The 15,273-nt window shown below is 49.7% G+C and overlaps 1 protein-coding gene across 1 annotated transcript in view; it reads left to right on the top strand.

Annotated features, from left to right (window-relative positions):
- CACNA1A (calcium voltage-gated channel subunit alpha1 A) overlaps window positions 1-15,273 on the top strand; it is a 366,456-nt gene that overhangs the window by 283,773 nt on the left and 67,410 nt on the right. The window contains exons 22-24 of the mRNA XM_049877067.1: window positions 3,270-3,733; window positions 5,454-5,592; window positions 7,717-7,846. Coding sequence (XP_049733024.1) covers window positions 3,270-3,733; window positions 5,454-5,592; window positions 7,717-7,846 — 733 coding nt within the window. The remainder of the gene's footprint in view (window positions 1-3,269; window positions 3,734-5,453; window positions 5,593-7,716; window positions 7,847-15,273) is intronic.

Below are 15,273 nucleotides of genomic sequence, written 5' to 3'. Positions count from 1 at the left end.
GTTTCAGGGCCTGGGAATAATTCTCTGTGGCTCTGGGCTCATTAGCACATCGCCTCCTCAGGGAGACTCGAAGAGGTTACATCCCCCTGTTACGGATGAGAAACTCACAGGTGGTTACCCAGCTAATCAGTGGTAGAGCGGGCTTTACCCAGGCTGGCTGCCAGGTCTTCACTGTAATGTCCGTGATATAGGGAAGGTTGTCCTACAATGATCCCCAATTTAAAGGTGAGGAGCTGAGGCTCAGAGAGGTTAATCAAACTATGCAGCATCACACAACTAGTAAATGGCAGGGCTGAGACTCAATTCCAGGTGGGTCTTTCCTCCAAAGTGTAAGCCCATGACCCACCCACATAAGGGGGAGTAAGAGATTTGTCAGGACCTACCCCCTCCCTGTGCCACCTCTGGGACAAGACTGAACTGCCTTGGTTTCTCCTTCTGGAAAGTATTAATAGAAGCACCCCACTTACCTACTTCAGTCTGAAAATAAATCTGCTTACTAAAAACATCGTGGGCTCTTGCAAGTTAAAATGTAAAAATAAAACGAGGAAGCTGGTGCCAGCGGTTTAGCCAATGGGAGACCCTCCAGGGGAGGCTAGGCTGGTTTATTTGTTTTTGTTTTTATTTTTTTAAGCGTTAGGTGGATTCTGTGGGGCTCTTGGGTGCTGGGTTGGGCCCAGGGAAGCAGGCCTGTGCTGGCCAGGGGCTGTGGTTCCCGAGATTGCATCTAACCCCTTGGGCATTGAATGCGCTTTCGAAACCTGGGTGTTGTCTTTTGCTTGCTTCCGGTTTCTTGAGTGTGTGAAGGCTACAGCCTGACAAACGATTTTTGAGTGTGGCCATTTTTTCTGGGCCCCAGTTTCCTCATCTGTAGAATGGGAGCAGTGATGAGCTCGCCCTCATAAGGTTGTTAGGAAGTGAACGGGGTGCACTAGGATAGGGCCTGGCTCACCCTGTTGGCTGTTAGCAGTGAGCACCAAGGTTCCCAGCACCCACCAGCTGGATGCCAAGCATTCTGGGAAATCTGAAGCTGCCTAGTCAGGTGGGCTTAGCAGTATGGGCAATGGCATTGGGCAAGGCCCTTCCTCTCTGTAAAAGGGGAATAACAAAAGACTACCCACCTCTTAGGGTTATTTGAGGGTTAATTGAACTCAGATGTGTAAAGTGGGACATGTAAGTGCTTAATAATTGTGAACTATTACAAGAAGAAAAGGAGCCCCAGTGGCGCCATGGTTGAGTGCTGGACCGCTAACTGAGAAGTTGGCAGTTCAATCCCACCAGCAGCTCCACTTGAGAAAAGACCTAATGATCTCCACCCTTAAAGATTGCAGCCTAGGAAACCCTAGGGGCAGTTCTACTCTGCCCTATAGGGTCACTATGTGCTGGGATCAACTGGATGGCACCTAACAGCAGCACTATAAGAAGTGGGGGGCGTGGAGAAGAGAATTGGGGGTTTCCTTTAAGCAGAGCCAAAGCCTTAACAAGGGAGATGTTTAGGACGGCAGAGTCTTCGGGAAAGAGGAGCCGTTGAGATGATAGACAACAGATGTCCTGGTGTTTTGGGGAAATAGTCTTTGCCAGGGCTTAGGCCCAGAGATTAGAGGGGGACGGACTCCTTATTCGAGGGTCAAGGGCCCTGGTGGGATGTCAGAAAGGAAACAGAACAACTCAGACCAAGTCCTCCAAGAGCTAGCTGGGAGCCAGGCCATCCCGGAGCCAGCACAGTGGGCAAAGCCGACTTGGCAGGGCTGGGCACAGCCGGGCCAGCTGAGGACAGACCCCAGCCACCCGCACCCAGCCCTTCTCCCAAGGCCTTTGGTGAGCTGCGGGTGAGTCTGCAGATGAAAGGAGGCAGAGCCTGGGGTGCACAGGGCTTGGGGAGCAGGGGTTGATGGGTAGCCTGGGCATGTGGGACCTCTCTTGGGACCTTGGTGTCCTTGTCCGCAAAATGAGGGCTTGCATTTCTGCTTTGATATAAGTGTGCACCTGGCCCTGTTCTGGGCACTGAAACCATAGCCGTGAATTACACAGACTCATGGAGCTGACATTCCAGGGGGCGCTGAGGTAGAAAAGCTCAGTGATGACATTTTCTCCCCTCCACCAAATGCACTGAGTGAGCACCTTGGACTCTTTGCCTCTCATCCCGGGCTGCATGGTGCTGATTATTCAAGTCACCAGGGAACCAAACTCCTACCTACCACATACCCTTGTTCCCTCACTCTCCAACTCCAGCAACCCCAGCCTCTTCACTGCTCCTCAAACTCCACCAGCTCGTCCCACTCCAGGGCCTTCGCACTGGCTGTTCCCTCTGCCTGGCCTGCTTTTCCTCTGACCTTCCCAAGCCTGCTCCCTCCTACCATTCTACTCTCTCTTTTCTATGTCACCCCCAGACACACACACAAAAGGCCTCCCCTGGGTATTTAAAGTGCCATCTCATTGCTCCTGCTCATCCTCCAGCCCTGTGAGAAATTATCTTGTTCATTTACCAGCTGTGTGGCCTGGGGCAAGAGACTTAACCTCTCTGAGCTTTGGTTTTCCCATCCGTAAAATGGCGCTAGTAATTGTACCTCTAAGGGTTGAGGATTAAAGAGTCAGGTGCTTAGAACAGCACTTGGGACTTTGTGTTAGTGTTTGCTGTTATTATTTCCATTATTATTATTTGTGTTATGTTTACATATACCTATTGCCTGCCCTCCGCCCCAACTAGAATGTTGGGAGGAAGCCATTCACACTACAGGCTTTTCAAGCCAGGGTGCAGTTTCAGCCCTAAAGAGATGGTGCTGCTGCCTCTGTTTGTGCCTCCCCTGAAAACACGGTATGCCCAGCCCTGTCCAGGAGCTAATGGGGCAAACATAGAAAGGAGGCTCTGGGCTATGGGGACACAGGCTCTGGCAGAAAGTTCTTTACCCCTCTGATTTGCCCCTTTTTTCCCTGAGGGAGCAGCCTTGTCCTCAGGAAACATCCCTCCTGGCAGGAAAAGCCCCAAGCTGGAACTTGGGTTCATGTCTCCTACACGTTGGCAAACCCTTGGGGTCCTGAAAGAAATAACATGACGAGGATTTACCGGAATCTGCGAATTGGCAGTTAAAAGTCTTGATCTCTAAACAAGAACTGCTTGGTCCCCTCAACGCCAAGCCTGGCAAGCGCCAGGACTCGACCCCTTGGTATACAGGCTGTACCCTTGAATGGTGGGCTCCTAGGCAGGGTCCAGAAGTTCTCACTGTCACCCTAACTCAGTTGTTGGGTCTTTTTCATTGGTCTGCCTTCCTCAGAGAGAACCAGGGCTCCGGGGTCCCTGTGTCGGGCCCCAACCTGTCGACCACCCGGCCGATCCAGCAAGACCTGGGCCGCCAAGACCCGCCGCTGGCTGAGGACATTGACAACATGAAGAACAACAAGCTGGCCACCGCAGAGTCCGTCAATCCCCATGACAGCCTTGGCCACTCCGGCCTGCCCCAGAGTCCAGCCAAGATGGGTAACAGCACCGACCCTGAGCCCGTGCCACCCCCGCCCACCATGGCCACCAACCCCCAGAACGCCGCCAGCCGCCGGATGCCCAACAACCCGGGGAACCCGTCCAACCCCGGCCCCCCCAAGACCCCCGAGAACAGCCTTATCGTCACCAACCCCAGCAGCACCCAGACCAACTCAGCTAAGACTGCCAGAAAGCCCGACCACACCGCGGTGGACATCCCCTCTGCCTGCCCGGCCCCCCTCAACCACACTGTTGTCCAAGGTGAGATGCCCCCACCGTTGCACATTGCCAGGTGGGTGGGGACCCCGCATCTCTGGAGCCAGGTTGCCTGAGCTCCAGCCCCAAAATGCTGCTCTGCGGACCTCGGTGGGTGACCCTACCTCTCTGGCCTCAATTTTCTCCCCTATAAAATGGGAATAAATATAGTTCCTATCCTACAGGGCTGGCAGGGGCTTAAATTAGATAACATACGTACAGTGGCCAGCACACAGTATGTTCAGTGAGGGGTGGAGATGCTTCCTGCAGCCTCATTCCCACGGGAAGTCAGGAAGCCCATGCTGGAGGAGCAACGAATTGCTCAGATGGAAATTTAGGGATCAGGTGACTAGGCCAGCGCCATCCCAAAGAAATGTAACACAGGACAATTTTAAATTTTCTAGTAGGCATATAATAAGCACTCAGCTGCAAACCAAAAGGTTGGAGGTTCAAAAACACCCAGAGGCACCTCAGAAGAAAGGCCTGGCAATCTGCTTGCAAAAGGTCAGAGCCATTGAAACCCTATGGAGCACAGTTCTATTCTGACATACATGGGGTTGCCATGAGTTGGAACAGCAACTGGTTTTTTGGTTAGTAGCCACATAAAAAAGAGCAAAAAGAAACAGGCGAATTAGAAGGAAAAAAAAAGGGGGGGGATGAAATGAATTTTAATGGTATATTTTATTTAACCCAAAATGTTATTTATTTATACCTAAAATGTTATCATTTCTGCGTGGAATCAACATTTCTTAAATTATCGATGAGATGTCTTATGTTTTTTTTTCACACTCAGTCTTTGAAATCTAGTGTATCTTTTACACTCACAGCATGTCTCAGTTTAGACACACTGCACCTCAGGTGCCCAGAAGCTCATAGCCACCATATTGGCCAGCACAGGTCCAGGCTCATGAGGGATTGGTAGTTTTTGCCCTTGTGAGAGCTGGATCAAAGAAGCTATGAGGAATCTGAAGACAACCCACTGAGCACATTATTTCCTAAGTTGTTAACAGTAGCTCAGTTCCTCTAGTGTCAGTTCTATGCAAGAAATTTCCATGGATTCACTCAGTAAATCCTCATCACAGTCCTACAAGGTAGATCTTACCATCGTGCCCATTTTACAGAAGAAGAAACTGAGGCTCCGAGAGGGGGGACCTGGCTGCCTATGGACACGTAGCTGGGCAGGGCTACAGAACTGATGCTTGGGAGGGTGGTGGCTCCTTGCTCCAGTCAGGGAAGAGGTGATTCATCGGGCGAAACCCTGCAGCTTGACTGTGGAGGAACTCAGTATTCCCATCTGTAAAGTGGGGCTTTTGGAACTCACCCTGCCTGCCTCCAAGTGACAGTTGAAAGCCAAATGAAATGGAAGCAAATCTGTGTTAACAAATTCCTGAGAGTCCCATCAGGCTCAAGGCTGTAGAGCGGTTAGGAACAGGCACTCTGGGTCCAGGCTGCCTGAAATTATATCCCAGCTCTGCCACTTCCTGGCTCTGAGACCTTGAGAAAGTCACTTCTCTCTGTGCCTCAGTTTCCTCATCTGTGACATGGAAATAATAAATGTACCAACCTCAGAGGGTCACGGGAGGATCAAATGGCAATATGATACCTAGCACACAGTAGGCACTATTTAAGTATCTGCTGATTATTGCCTGCTCTGGAGAGCAGAAAGGAGCCCAGAGGCTTGTGGGAGGTCATGGAGGGGGCCCTGTGTCGGTTCTTGTCCCAACAGTGAACAAAAACGCCAACCCAGACCCACTGCCAAAAAAGGAGGAAGAGAAGAAGGAGGAGGAGGAAGACGACCCCGGGGAAGATGGCCCTAAGCCCATGCCCCCCTACAGCTCCATGTTTATCCTGTCCACGACCAACCCGTGAGTATGGCCTGTGGCTAGGACAGAGGCCAGGGCTCTTGCTGGGGTGGGGAAGTCAGGCCAGCCTGCAGGCCAGGCAGAGGGCAACGAGGGAGTGTTGCCACCAAGACCACTATTAGTTTACAGGGGACCTGTGAAAGAATTAGACAAAGACGCCTTTCTCAAATCTCATCAAATGGCAAATTATCGTAATGTACTAATTTCGTTGGACAAGACCTCTTCCTGCCATCAGCAAAAAAGCACTGTCACAAATATCTAGATCTATGCTGTCTGTGATGTGAGAGGCCCCCTTTAGAAATGGCAGCCTTGTGCAGTGTACAACCAGCACAACCAAACATGGTGACCCTGGGCCCTGGGCTCTGCTTCTGCAACTCTGAGGAGTTTGCACTCTGGGCAGATGGTCTCTGAGCTCCCTGGCCCTCTGTGGTGGGCTTCCTCGAGCAGGAGGGATTATTTAGGGGAGAATTTACCACATGTATCGAGGTTGTCTTTTTTTTTTTTATCGAGGTTGTCTTAGAGTTGGGTTTTACAACGGGTATTTTTCAAGCCCTAAAACTAAACACATTGCTGTCTAGTCGATTCCAACGTATAGCGACGCTACAGGACAGAGTAGAGCCACCCCACTGGGTTTCCATGGAGCGGCTGGTGGATTTGAACTACTGAGCTTCTGGTTAGCAGCCGAGCTCTTAACCACTGTGCCACCAGGGCTTCGTCTTTAAGCCCTGGTCCCTCAAAATCCTTCTCAGCAAAGAAAAATCATGTCAAATAAGCCGGGGGCAGACTGTTTTCTATAACCTGCCTCTTGGAGACGTGCCCTGTGCGTTTGCTTTTTGTTAGTTGGCGTACTTATTTTATTAAGGAAACACTTACCTGGCACTTACTCTGTGCCAGGTACGGTGCTAAGTACTTTACAAATTAAAAAATCCCATAATAACCCTACAGGCTTGGTACTATCCTTATCTCCATTTGACAGATGATGAAACTGAGGCCCAGAGAGGTGAAGTTATCCTCCCAAGATAGCACAGAAAGCCAGTGGGAGAGCTGGAGTTTGAGTCCAGGAAGTCTGCCTCCAGCATTCCTCTTCTTAACCACTTGGCCCTGCTGCCATTTGTGTATTTTAACTCTTAGGACAACTTTACAATGTATTTATTATTACTAACTTCATTTCCGAGGTTAAGTACCTAAGTATCATCCCATTAGCGCATTAAAGGCTCTGATGAGGCCTGCAGTTTATCATTTCAGTAACTACCTTTTTTGAGCCCCTACCTCAAACCAGGGGCCCTAGTGGCACAGTGGTTAAGCATTTGGCTGCTAACCAAAAGGCCAGCAGTTTGAATCCACCATCTGCTGCTCCTTGGAAACCCTGTGGGGCAGTTCTATGCTGTCCTATAGAGTTGCTATGAGTCGGAATCCATTCCACAGCAATGGGTTTTTGTTTGGTTTTATTTTGTTTGGGACTACATGCCACACATATACAGTATTAACTCTTTTAATCCTCACACCCCTGTCAGGTAAGATTTACTACTATGGCTTTTCACAGATAAGGGCATTGAGGCACAGAAGGGGTAAGTAACTTGCCCAAGGTCACACAGCTATTTAAAAAAACAAAAAACTACGTCACCCAGAGTTTTGCATACAGGACACTTTATACACTTTGTACCTTTTCATATCCTACAGAACTTAGGACTCAACCTGGGACTCAAGATGTTGTGTGAGGTTTGTTTAGGAGTGATGCCAAAAACCAAACCCGTTGCTGTCGAGTCGATTCCAACTCATAAGTACTCTGTAGGACAGAGTAGACCTGCCCCATAGGGTTTCCAGGGAGCAGCTGGTAGATTCCAACTGCTGACCTTCTGGTTGGCAGCCTGCGCTCTTAGCCACTGCACCACCAGGGCTCCATTTAAGAGTGATAGGGGCCTATAAACAAGGCTGTGAATGTCCTCCTTAGCTGAGGTTCCCCTGAATTCTTGGGGTTCCAGGACCTCAAGAGGACCCCCAGTTGTAAGAGCTTGATGGTTTGTTGAGTGGGGACCTTGGAGGTTGGTCATGGGTGGTATGTGAGGATTGTACAAGGAAAAAGTCTGAGAGCCTGTGGTCTGAGTGGACCTCTGCCTGCCCCAACAGCCTTCGCCGCCTGTGCCATTACATCCTAAATCTGCGCTACTTCGATATGTGCATCCTTATGGTCATCGCCATGAGCAGCATCGCCCTGGCCGCCGAGGACCCCGTGCAGCCCAACGCGCCACGAAACAATGTGAGTCCCACCAAGCAGGCCCCTTCCCAGCCCAGCCCATCTGTCACCCAGAAAGATGGTAGCTGCGGTGGAAGGGGTATTGGGGAACATGGTCAGGGCGACATTGGGCAGGGTTGCACAGATCAATTGTCAAAATATTGAAACACGTCCACGCCAGTTGATAAAAAGCCACTGCCTGAGTCCTCCTTCAAGTGCCCACCTCAGCCGCTCTCCTGGGACCTGGCAACTGGATGCCAAAAGGGCACCACTCCCTGGGCACCCCTGGGCAAGGGAGGGGAAGCTCTGATCTCGGGGATGCTCTTGAGGGCAGGAGGTTCCTGGAGGTGGCTCCAAGTGGCCAGGGAGGGGAACTGCAGGGATCCGTGGCAGGAGGAAGAGACTGGCAGGACATGGACATTGCACAGCTCTGCAGGGAATCTGGACATCCTCCATATGAACTCCTCTGCGGCCAGCTCTCACCAAGCAGACTTGTCCATTTTGGCACTAGGCTTTGAAAAAACAAAAGGCCCAGAAAAGCCTAGAATGATAGCCCTTTGGAGACCAAGCCCCATTTGAGGTCCAGAATCAGAAAAAAGCAGTCAGTAATTGTGTTCCAGGCACAACCCCATGGCGGGGGCAGTTTGCATGCAACATCTCACAAAAACCCTCCCGGGTGTCCTTGAGGCTCAGGGAGGGTAAGTGACCTGTCCAGAGCCACACAGAAGAATTATAGCTCCGCTCCCACCCAACTCCTGCTGCTTCCCTCAACCATCTCCACTTACTGCGCACCTACTGTGTGCCAGGAGCTGGGCTGCATTGACTCCTTCACTCCTGCCACACCAAATGAGTGCATGCATGGTCTAGAGGGGAAACCTAGGCACAGAGGGGCTTTGCCCATTTGTGTGGGGTAGGGGCCTGACCCCAGCCTGGCAGAGGCTGGAACAGTGGTCCTTCCTTCTCCATCTTCCTTACCTTCGCTCCCTCCCTGCCCAGAGCTGAAAGTGCGTTTTCTCCCACTGGGGCGAGGCTCTGCCACCCACTAAGTAGGTTAAGAGCCTGGCAAGGCTGGCGAACCCTATAAATCAGGGCCGGCCCGCCCGCCGCAGCTGACCTGGCATTTTCCCTTCCTCTGCAGGCCTGCAGTCCCCTCGGGACCTGACAGGGGAGAAGGAGGAAATACTTAGAACACGGCTCCCTGAGGAAGTTGGTGCTGGGCAGGGCTGAAGCCTGGTGGCCGGCTTGGTTATTGCCTGCTGCCTGGTTTCCCCCACGGGCCTCCAGGAGCGGGGCCTGGGCAGGGGGCATCCCAAGAGGGGTCAGCAAAGCCCCTGCCCACAGTGAATGCTAGGAGGCTGGAGAATGTCCTTCTCAGGCAAGGAGGGAACAAGTGTGGGTGGCCCAGAGGGCAGCTGCTGCTTCCAGGCCATGGGGAACCTGGACAGGGCTCGGACCAGCACCATGGAGTATACGCAAAGCATTGGCTCCCGCGGTCCCCTCTCAGCTGCCAGCTGATACCCAGATTCCTCTCCCCAGTGTGTTTTATTAAGTGCAACATTGAACATGCTTCCAAGAAGTGCATAACACACGTGTCATCCATTAACAATGATTTTCAAGCACACACATCTAGGTAACCACTGTCCGGGGCAAGAAGTAGACCAGACAGGCTCCCACTCTGTACCCCTCTCCGACCTCACCCCTATCTTCCCTTCGAAGCTGGATTCTCAGCCCAGGGCAATGCTTGGAGACATTTGGATATCACACCTGTGGGGAGAAGGGGGTGCTATTGGCATCTAGTGGCTCAAGGTCAGGGATGCAGCTCAGCACCCTACAGTGCACAGGACGGCTCCACCCAAAGAATAATCTAGCCCCCATGTCCATAGTGCAAGGTGGAGAAACTCTGCTCCAGAGGTAGCCACACCCCCACAGCTCTGGAGTGAGAATTCCTTAGCTTTTTCTAACTTTCCCACTGCACCTGCATCCCTATACGCTAGAATTTCTTTTTGTCTTTTTCTAATTTTAATAACAAACCAGTTGCTTTCTTGGTGATCCAAGGTCCCTCTCTGCTCCATTCTCTTTTACATCTCAAAAGAGATTGACTCAAGATACAACCCAATACTGTGGATTGAGTCCTGCCCCATTAACATAACTGCCTCTAATCCTGCCTCATTAATATCATAGAGGTTAGGATTTACAACACATAGGATAACCATATCAGATCACAAAAGGGTAGACAGCCACACAGTCCTGGAAATCATGGCCTAGCCAAATTGACACACATTTTGGGGGGACACAATTCAATCCATAACAATAATATTCCGTTGACAAAGTATTATAATGACATGTGCAAAGAGCTGGAGATGGAAAACCAAAACGGAAGAACACGCTCGGCATTTCTCAAGCTGAAAGAACTGAAGAAAAAATTCAAGCCTCGAGTTGCAATAGTGAAGGATTCCATGGGGAAAATATTAAATGATGCAGGAAGCATCAAAAGAAGATGGAAGGAATACACAGAGTCATTATACCAAAAAGAATTAGCTGATATTCAACCATTTCAAGAGGTGGCATATGATCAGGAACCAATGGTACTGAAGGAGGAAGTCCAAGCTGCTCTGAAGGCATTGGCGAAAAAGAAGGCTCCAGGAATTGATGGGATATCAATTGAGATGTTTCAACAAACAGATGCAGCGCTGGAGGTGCTCACTCGTCTATGCCAAGAAATACGGAAGACAGCTTCCTGGCCAACTGACTGGAAGAGATCCATATTTACGCCTATTCCCAAGACAGGTGATCCAACCGAATGTGGAAATTATAGAACAATATCATTAATACCACGTGCAAGCAAAATTTTGCTGAAGATCATTCAAAAATGGCTGCAGCAGTATATCGACAGGGAACTGCCAGAAATTCAGGCTGGTTTCAGAAGAGGACGTGGAACCAGGGATATCATTGCTAATGTCAGATGGATCCTGGCTGAAAGCAGAGAATACCAGAAGGATGTTTACCTGTGTTTTATCGATTACGCAAAGGCATTTGACTGTGTGGATCATAACAAACTATGGATAACACTCCGAAGAATGGGAATTCCAGAACACTTAACTGTGCTCATGAGGAACCTTTACATAGATCAAGAGGCAGTTGTTCGGAGAGAACAAGGGGATACAGATTGGTTTTAAGTCAGGAAAGGTGTGCATCAGGGTTGTATTTTTTCACCATACCTGTTTAATCTGTATGCTGAACAAATAATCCGAGAAGCTGGACTATATGAAGAAGAACTGGGCATCAGGATTGGAGGAAGACTCATTAACAACCTGCGTTATGCAGATGACACAACCTTGCTTGCTGAAAGTGAAGAGGACTTGAAGCACTTACTAATGAAGATCAAAGACCACAGCCTTCAGTATGGATTACACCTCAACATAAAGAAAACAAAAATCCTCACAACTGGACCAATGAGCAACATCATGATAAACGGAGGAAAGATTGAAGTTGTCAAGGATTTCATTTTGCTTGGATCCACAATCAACAGCCATGGAAGCAGCAGTCAAGAAATCAAAAGACACATTGCATTGGGCAAATCTGCTGCAAAGGACCTCTTCAAAGTGTTGAAGAGCAAAGATGTCACCCTGAAGACTAAGGTGCGCCTGACCCAAGCCATGGTATTTTCAATTACAGCATATGCATGTGAAAGCTGGACAATGAATAAGGAAGACCGAAGAAGAGTTGACGCCTTTGAATTGTGGTGTTGGCGAAGAATATTGAATATACCACGGACTGCCAAAAGAACAAACAAATCTATCTTAGAAGAAGTACAACCAGAATGCTCCCTAGAAGCAAGGATGGCGAGACTGCGTCTTACATACTTTGGACATGTTGTCAGGAGGGATCAGTCCCTGGAGAAGGACATCATGCTTGGCAGAGTACAGGGTCAGCGGAAAAGAGGAGGACCCTCAGCGAGGTGGATTGACAGAGTGGCTGCAACAATGAGCTCAAGCATAACAATGATTGTAAGGATGGCACAGGACCGGGCAGTGTTTTGTTCTGTTGTGCATAGGGTTGCTACGAGTCGGAACCGACTCGACAGCACCTAACAACAACAACAACAACACATTTGTTTATTCATTTGTTTTTTTATGGACACTTGGGTAACTTCCACCTTTTGGCTATTGTGAATAGTGCTGCAGTAGACGTTAGTGTACTAGTAAGTATCTGTTTGTGTCTCTGCTTTCAAGTCTTTGGGGTATATATATATCCAGGATTGGGATTGCTGGCTCATATGCTAATTCTATGTTTCACTCTCTGAGGAACTGCCAAACAGTTTTCCACATCAGCTGCACAGTTTTACAATCCTACCATCAAAGGATGAGGGTTCCAACTTCTCCAAGTCCTCACCAACATTTATTTTCAGCTTTGTTGTTGTGGTTGCTGCTGCTACTTTAATACTATAATCTCTCCAGATTTTGATTCACCTGATAACCTGGACCACCCTTCCTCCTTCACCCTCTTCCCTCCATTTATTCCTTTATTAAATAATTATTTAATAAGCAACTACTGTGTGCCAAGAGAAACCCCGGTGGTGGAGTGGTTAAGAGCTACGACTGCTAATCAAAAGGTTGTTGTTGTTGTTGTTAGGTGCCGTGGAGTCAGTTCCGACTCATAGCGACCCTATGCACAACAGAACAAAACACTGCCCGGTCCTGCGCCATCCTTACAATCATTATTATGCTTGAGCTCATTGTTGCAGCCACTGTGTCAATCCAGCTCGTCAAGGGTCTTCCTCTTTTCCACTGACCCTGTACTCTGCCAAGCGTGATGTCCTTCTCCAGGGACTGATCCCTCCTGACAACATGTCCAAAGTATGTAAGACGCAGTCTCACCATCCTTGCCTCTAAGGAGCATTCAGGTTGTACTTCTTCTAAGACAGACTTGTTCATTCTTTTGGCAGTCCATGGCATATTCAATATTCTTCGCCAACACCACAATTCAAAGGCGTCAGTTCTTCTTTGGTCATCCTTATTCATTGTCCAGCTTTCACATGCATATGATGTGATTGAAAATACCATGCCTCGGGTCAGGCACACCTTAGTCTTCAGGGTGACATCTTTGCTCTTCAACACTTTAAAGAGGTCCTTTGCAGCAGATTTACCAAATGCAATGCATCTTTTGATTTCTTGACTGCTGCTTCCATGGCTGTTCATTGTGGATCCAAGTAAAATGAAATCCTTGACAACTTCAGTCTTTCCTCCGTTTATCATGATGTTGCTCATTGGTCCAGTTGTGAGAATTTTTGTTTTATGTTGAGGTGCAATCCGTACTGAAGGCTGTGGTCTTTGATCTTCATTAGTAAGTGCTTCAAGTCCTCTTCATTGTCAGCAAGCAAGGTTGTGTAATCTGCATAACACAGGTTGTTAATGAGTCTTCCTCCAATCCTGATGCCCCGTTCTTCTTCATACGGTCCAGCTTCTCGTGTTATTTGCTCAGTATACAGATTGAATAGGTATGGTGAAAGAATACAACCCTGATGCACAACTTTCCTGACTTTAAACCAATCAGTATCCCCTTGTTCTCTCCGAACAACTGCCTCTTGATCTATGTAAAGGTTCAAGAGGCAGTTGTTCGGACAGAACCAAAAGGTAGGCAGTTGGAATCCACCAGGTACTCCTTGGAAACTCTATGAGGCACTTCTGCTCTGTCCTGTAGGGTGGCTATGAGTCGGAATCGACTCAACAGCAACAGATTTAACAGGTATGTGCCAAGTGCTGAGCTAAACATGGAGGACTACCAGTATGAGGCAATCCCTCCCTCCCAGAGCTCCCGAGGGCCAGGCCCTTGGCTATGCTGCACCCACCACCCAGTGCACCTGAACTGCGCTGCCACCACCATCCCCTCAGCCTCCCCAGGTCCTTCAGCCCTTGCAACTCACATGCCCCAGGCAGCCAGCCCACAGCCCCAGCCAGGCCACCTGTGGCTCTGATTTCCCTCAAGCACCACACTGAATAAGGACATGAGTTGTGACCACACAGGTTACAGAGTCCAGCTCCTATAGGACGCAGCACAGCTCCAGCTGTGGTTCATTTGACAAACACCTGCACTATGAGCTGGAGGCACAGCAGTGAGCACGACAGACAAACGGCCTGCCCCACAGGGCTGACATTTGGCTGGGGACATGGCAGACCATGGGATTGTAAATAAATGTGACAGATAGTGTGTCAGAAGGTGGTAATGCTGGGGGCAGGCTGGAGACAGACTTGGTAAGGAGAATCATAAGTGCCAGGAGGTGGGATTTTAAACAGGAGTTGGGGAAGGCCTCACTGGGAAAGTAACCATTAAGCCAAGCCATAGAAGGTGAGAAGGAAGCAGGCAGGGTCTTTGCAGGAATATTCCAAGCAGAGGGAACAGCCTGTGCAAAAGCTCTGAGGTGGGTCTGGAACAGAGGGAGTGAGAGAGAGAGTGGGGGGCAAGGGCAGGGAGGTGATGGAGCAGGTCATGCAGGGCCCTGTGGGCCGCAGCAAGGATTTTAGCTTTTGCTTCAAGAGAGGTGGGAAGCCCACCTGTGCTCTGTGCAGAGGACTACTATGCCGATTCAGGTGGTCACAGGCGCCCTCAGGTGGCCATGCTCATTAATTGTCAGCCCTTGCTCCTCAAAAGGGAATCTCATGGAGTCAGCCCCCTGCAGTTACCAGGAGCCCAGCACTGTGTTAGCACACTCATGACCCGTTCACACCAGGGACATGGTCAGGAGAGAGACCAGGCCACAAGATGTTGCTCGTCCAGGCAGAAATGACCTGGGCCAGGCAGTGGGAAAATGGAGGGGCTATCAGTCCACCCTGGAGAATGCTCAGCAGTGGGAGGGGTGGGAGGACAAGGTTGGCCCCCAGTGTCTGGCCTGGAAGGCTGGTCACGTTTAGGAGACACTAAATGGAAACAATTTCTCACCCAGGAGGCCCAACGGGTCAAGGGCGCTGGGGGCCATACCTGTCACCAACAGGGATACAGTCACCCCGAACTTCCCTGGGGCCACCTCTAGTCCATATGGGGCTTTGTTGTTGTTAGGTGCTGTCAAGTCAGTTCCTACTCATAGCGACCCTATGTACAAGAGAACGAAACACTGCCCAGTACTGCGCAATCCTCATAATCATTGCTACGTTTGAACATACAGGCCTTTGGCAGATAAAAAAGGCACCCTTCCCACGGTAGAAGGAGCCCTGGTGGCACAGTGGTTAAAGCACTTGACTGCTAACTGTAAGGTCAGTGGTTGTACCCACCAGCTGTTCTGTGGGAGAAAGATATGGCAGTCTGCTTCCGTAAAGACTTACAGCCTTGGAAACCCTACGGGCAGTTCTACTCTGTCCTATAGGGCCGCTATGAGTCGGAATTGACTCGGCAGCAGTGCATTTGGTTTTTGGGTTTTGGTACCGGTTGGTAAGCAAACGGTCCTCATAGTGATTTTG

Source organism: Elephas maximus, chromosome 3, assembly GCF_024166365.1.
Source record: "Elephas maximus indicus isolate mEleMax1 chromosome 3, mEleMax1 primary haplotype, whole genome shotgun sequence".
In the NCBI taxonomy this organism is placed as follows: Eukaryota; Metazoa; Chordata; class Mammalia; order Proboscidea; family Elephantidae; genus Elephas; species Elephas maximus.
Note: the sequence above shows the minus strand (reverse complement) of the source record. Positions and strands in the feature narration are given on the sequence as shown.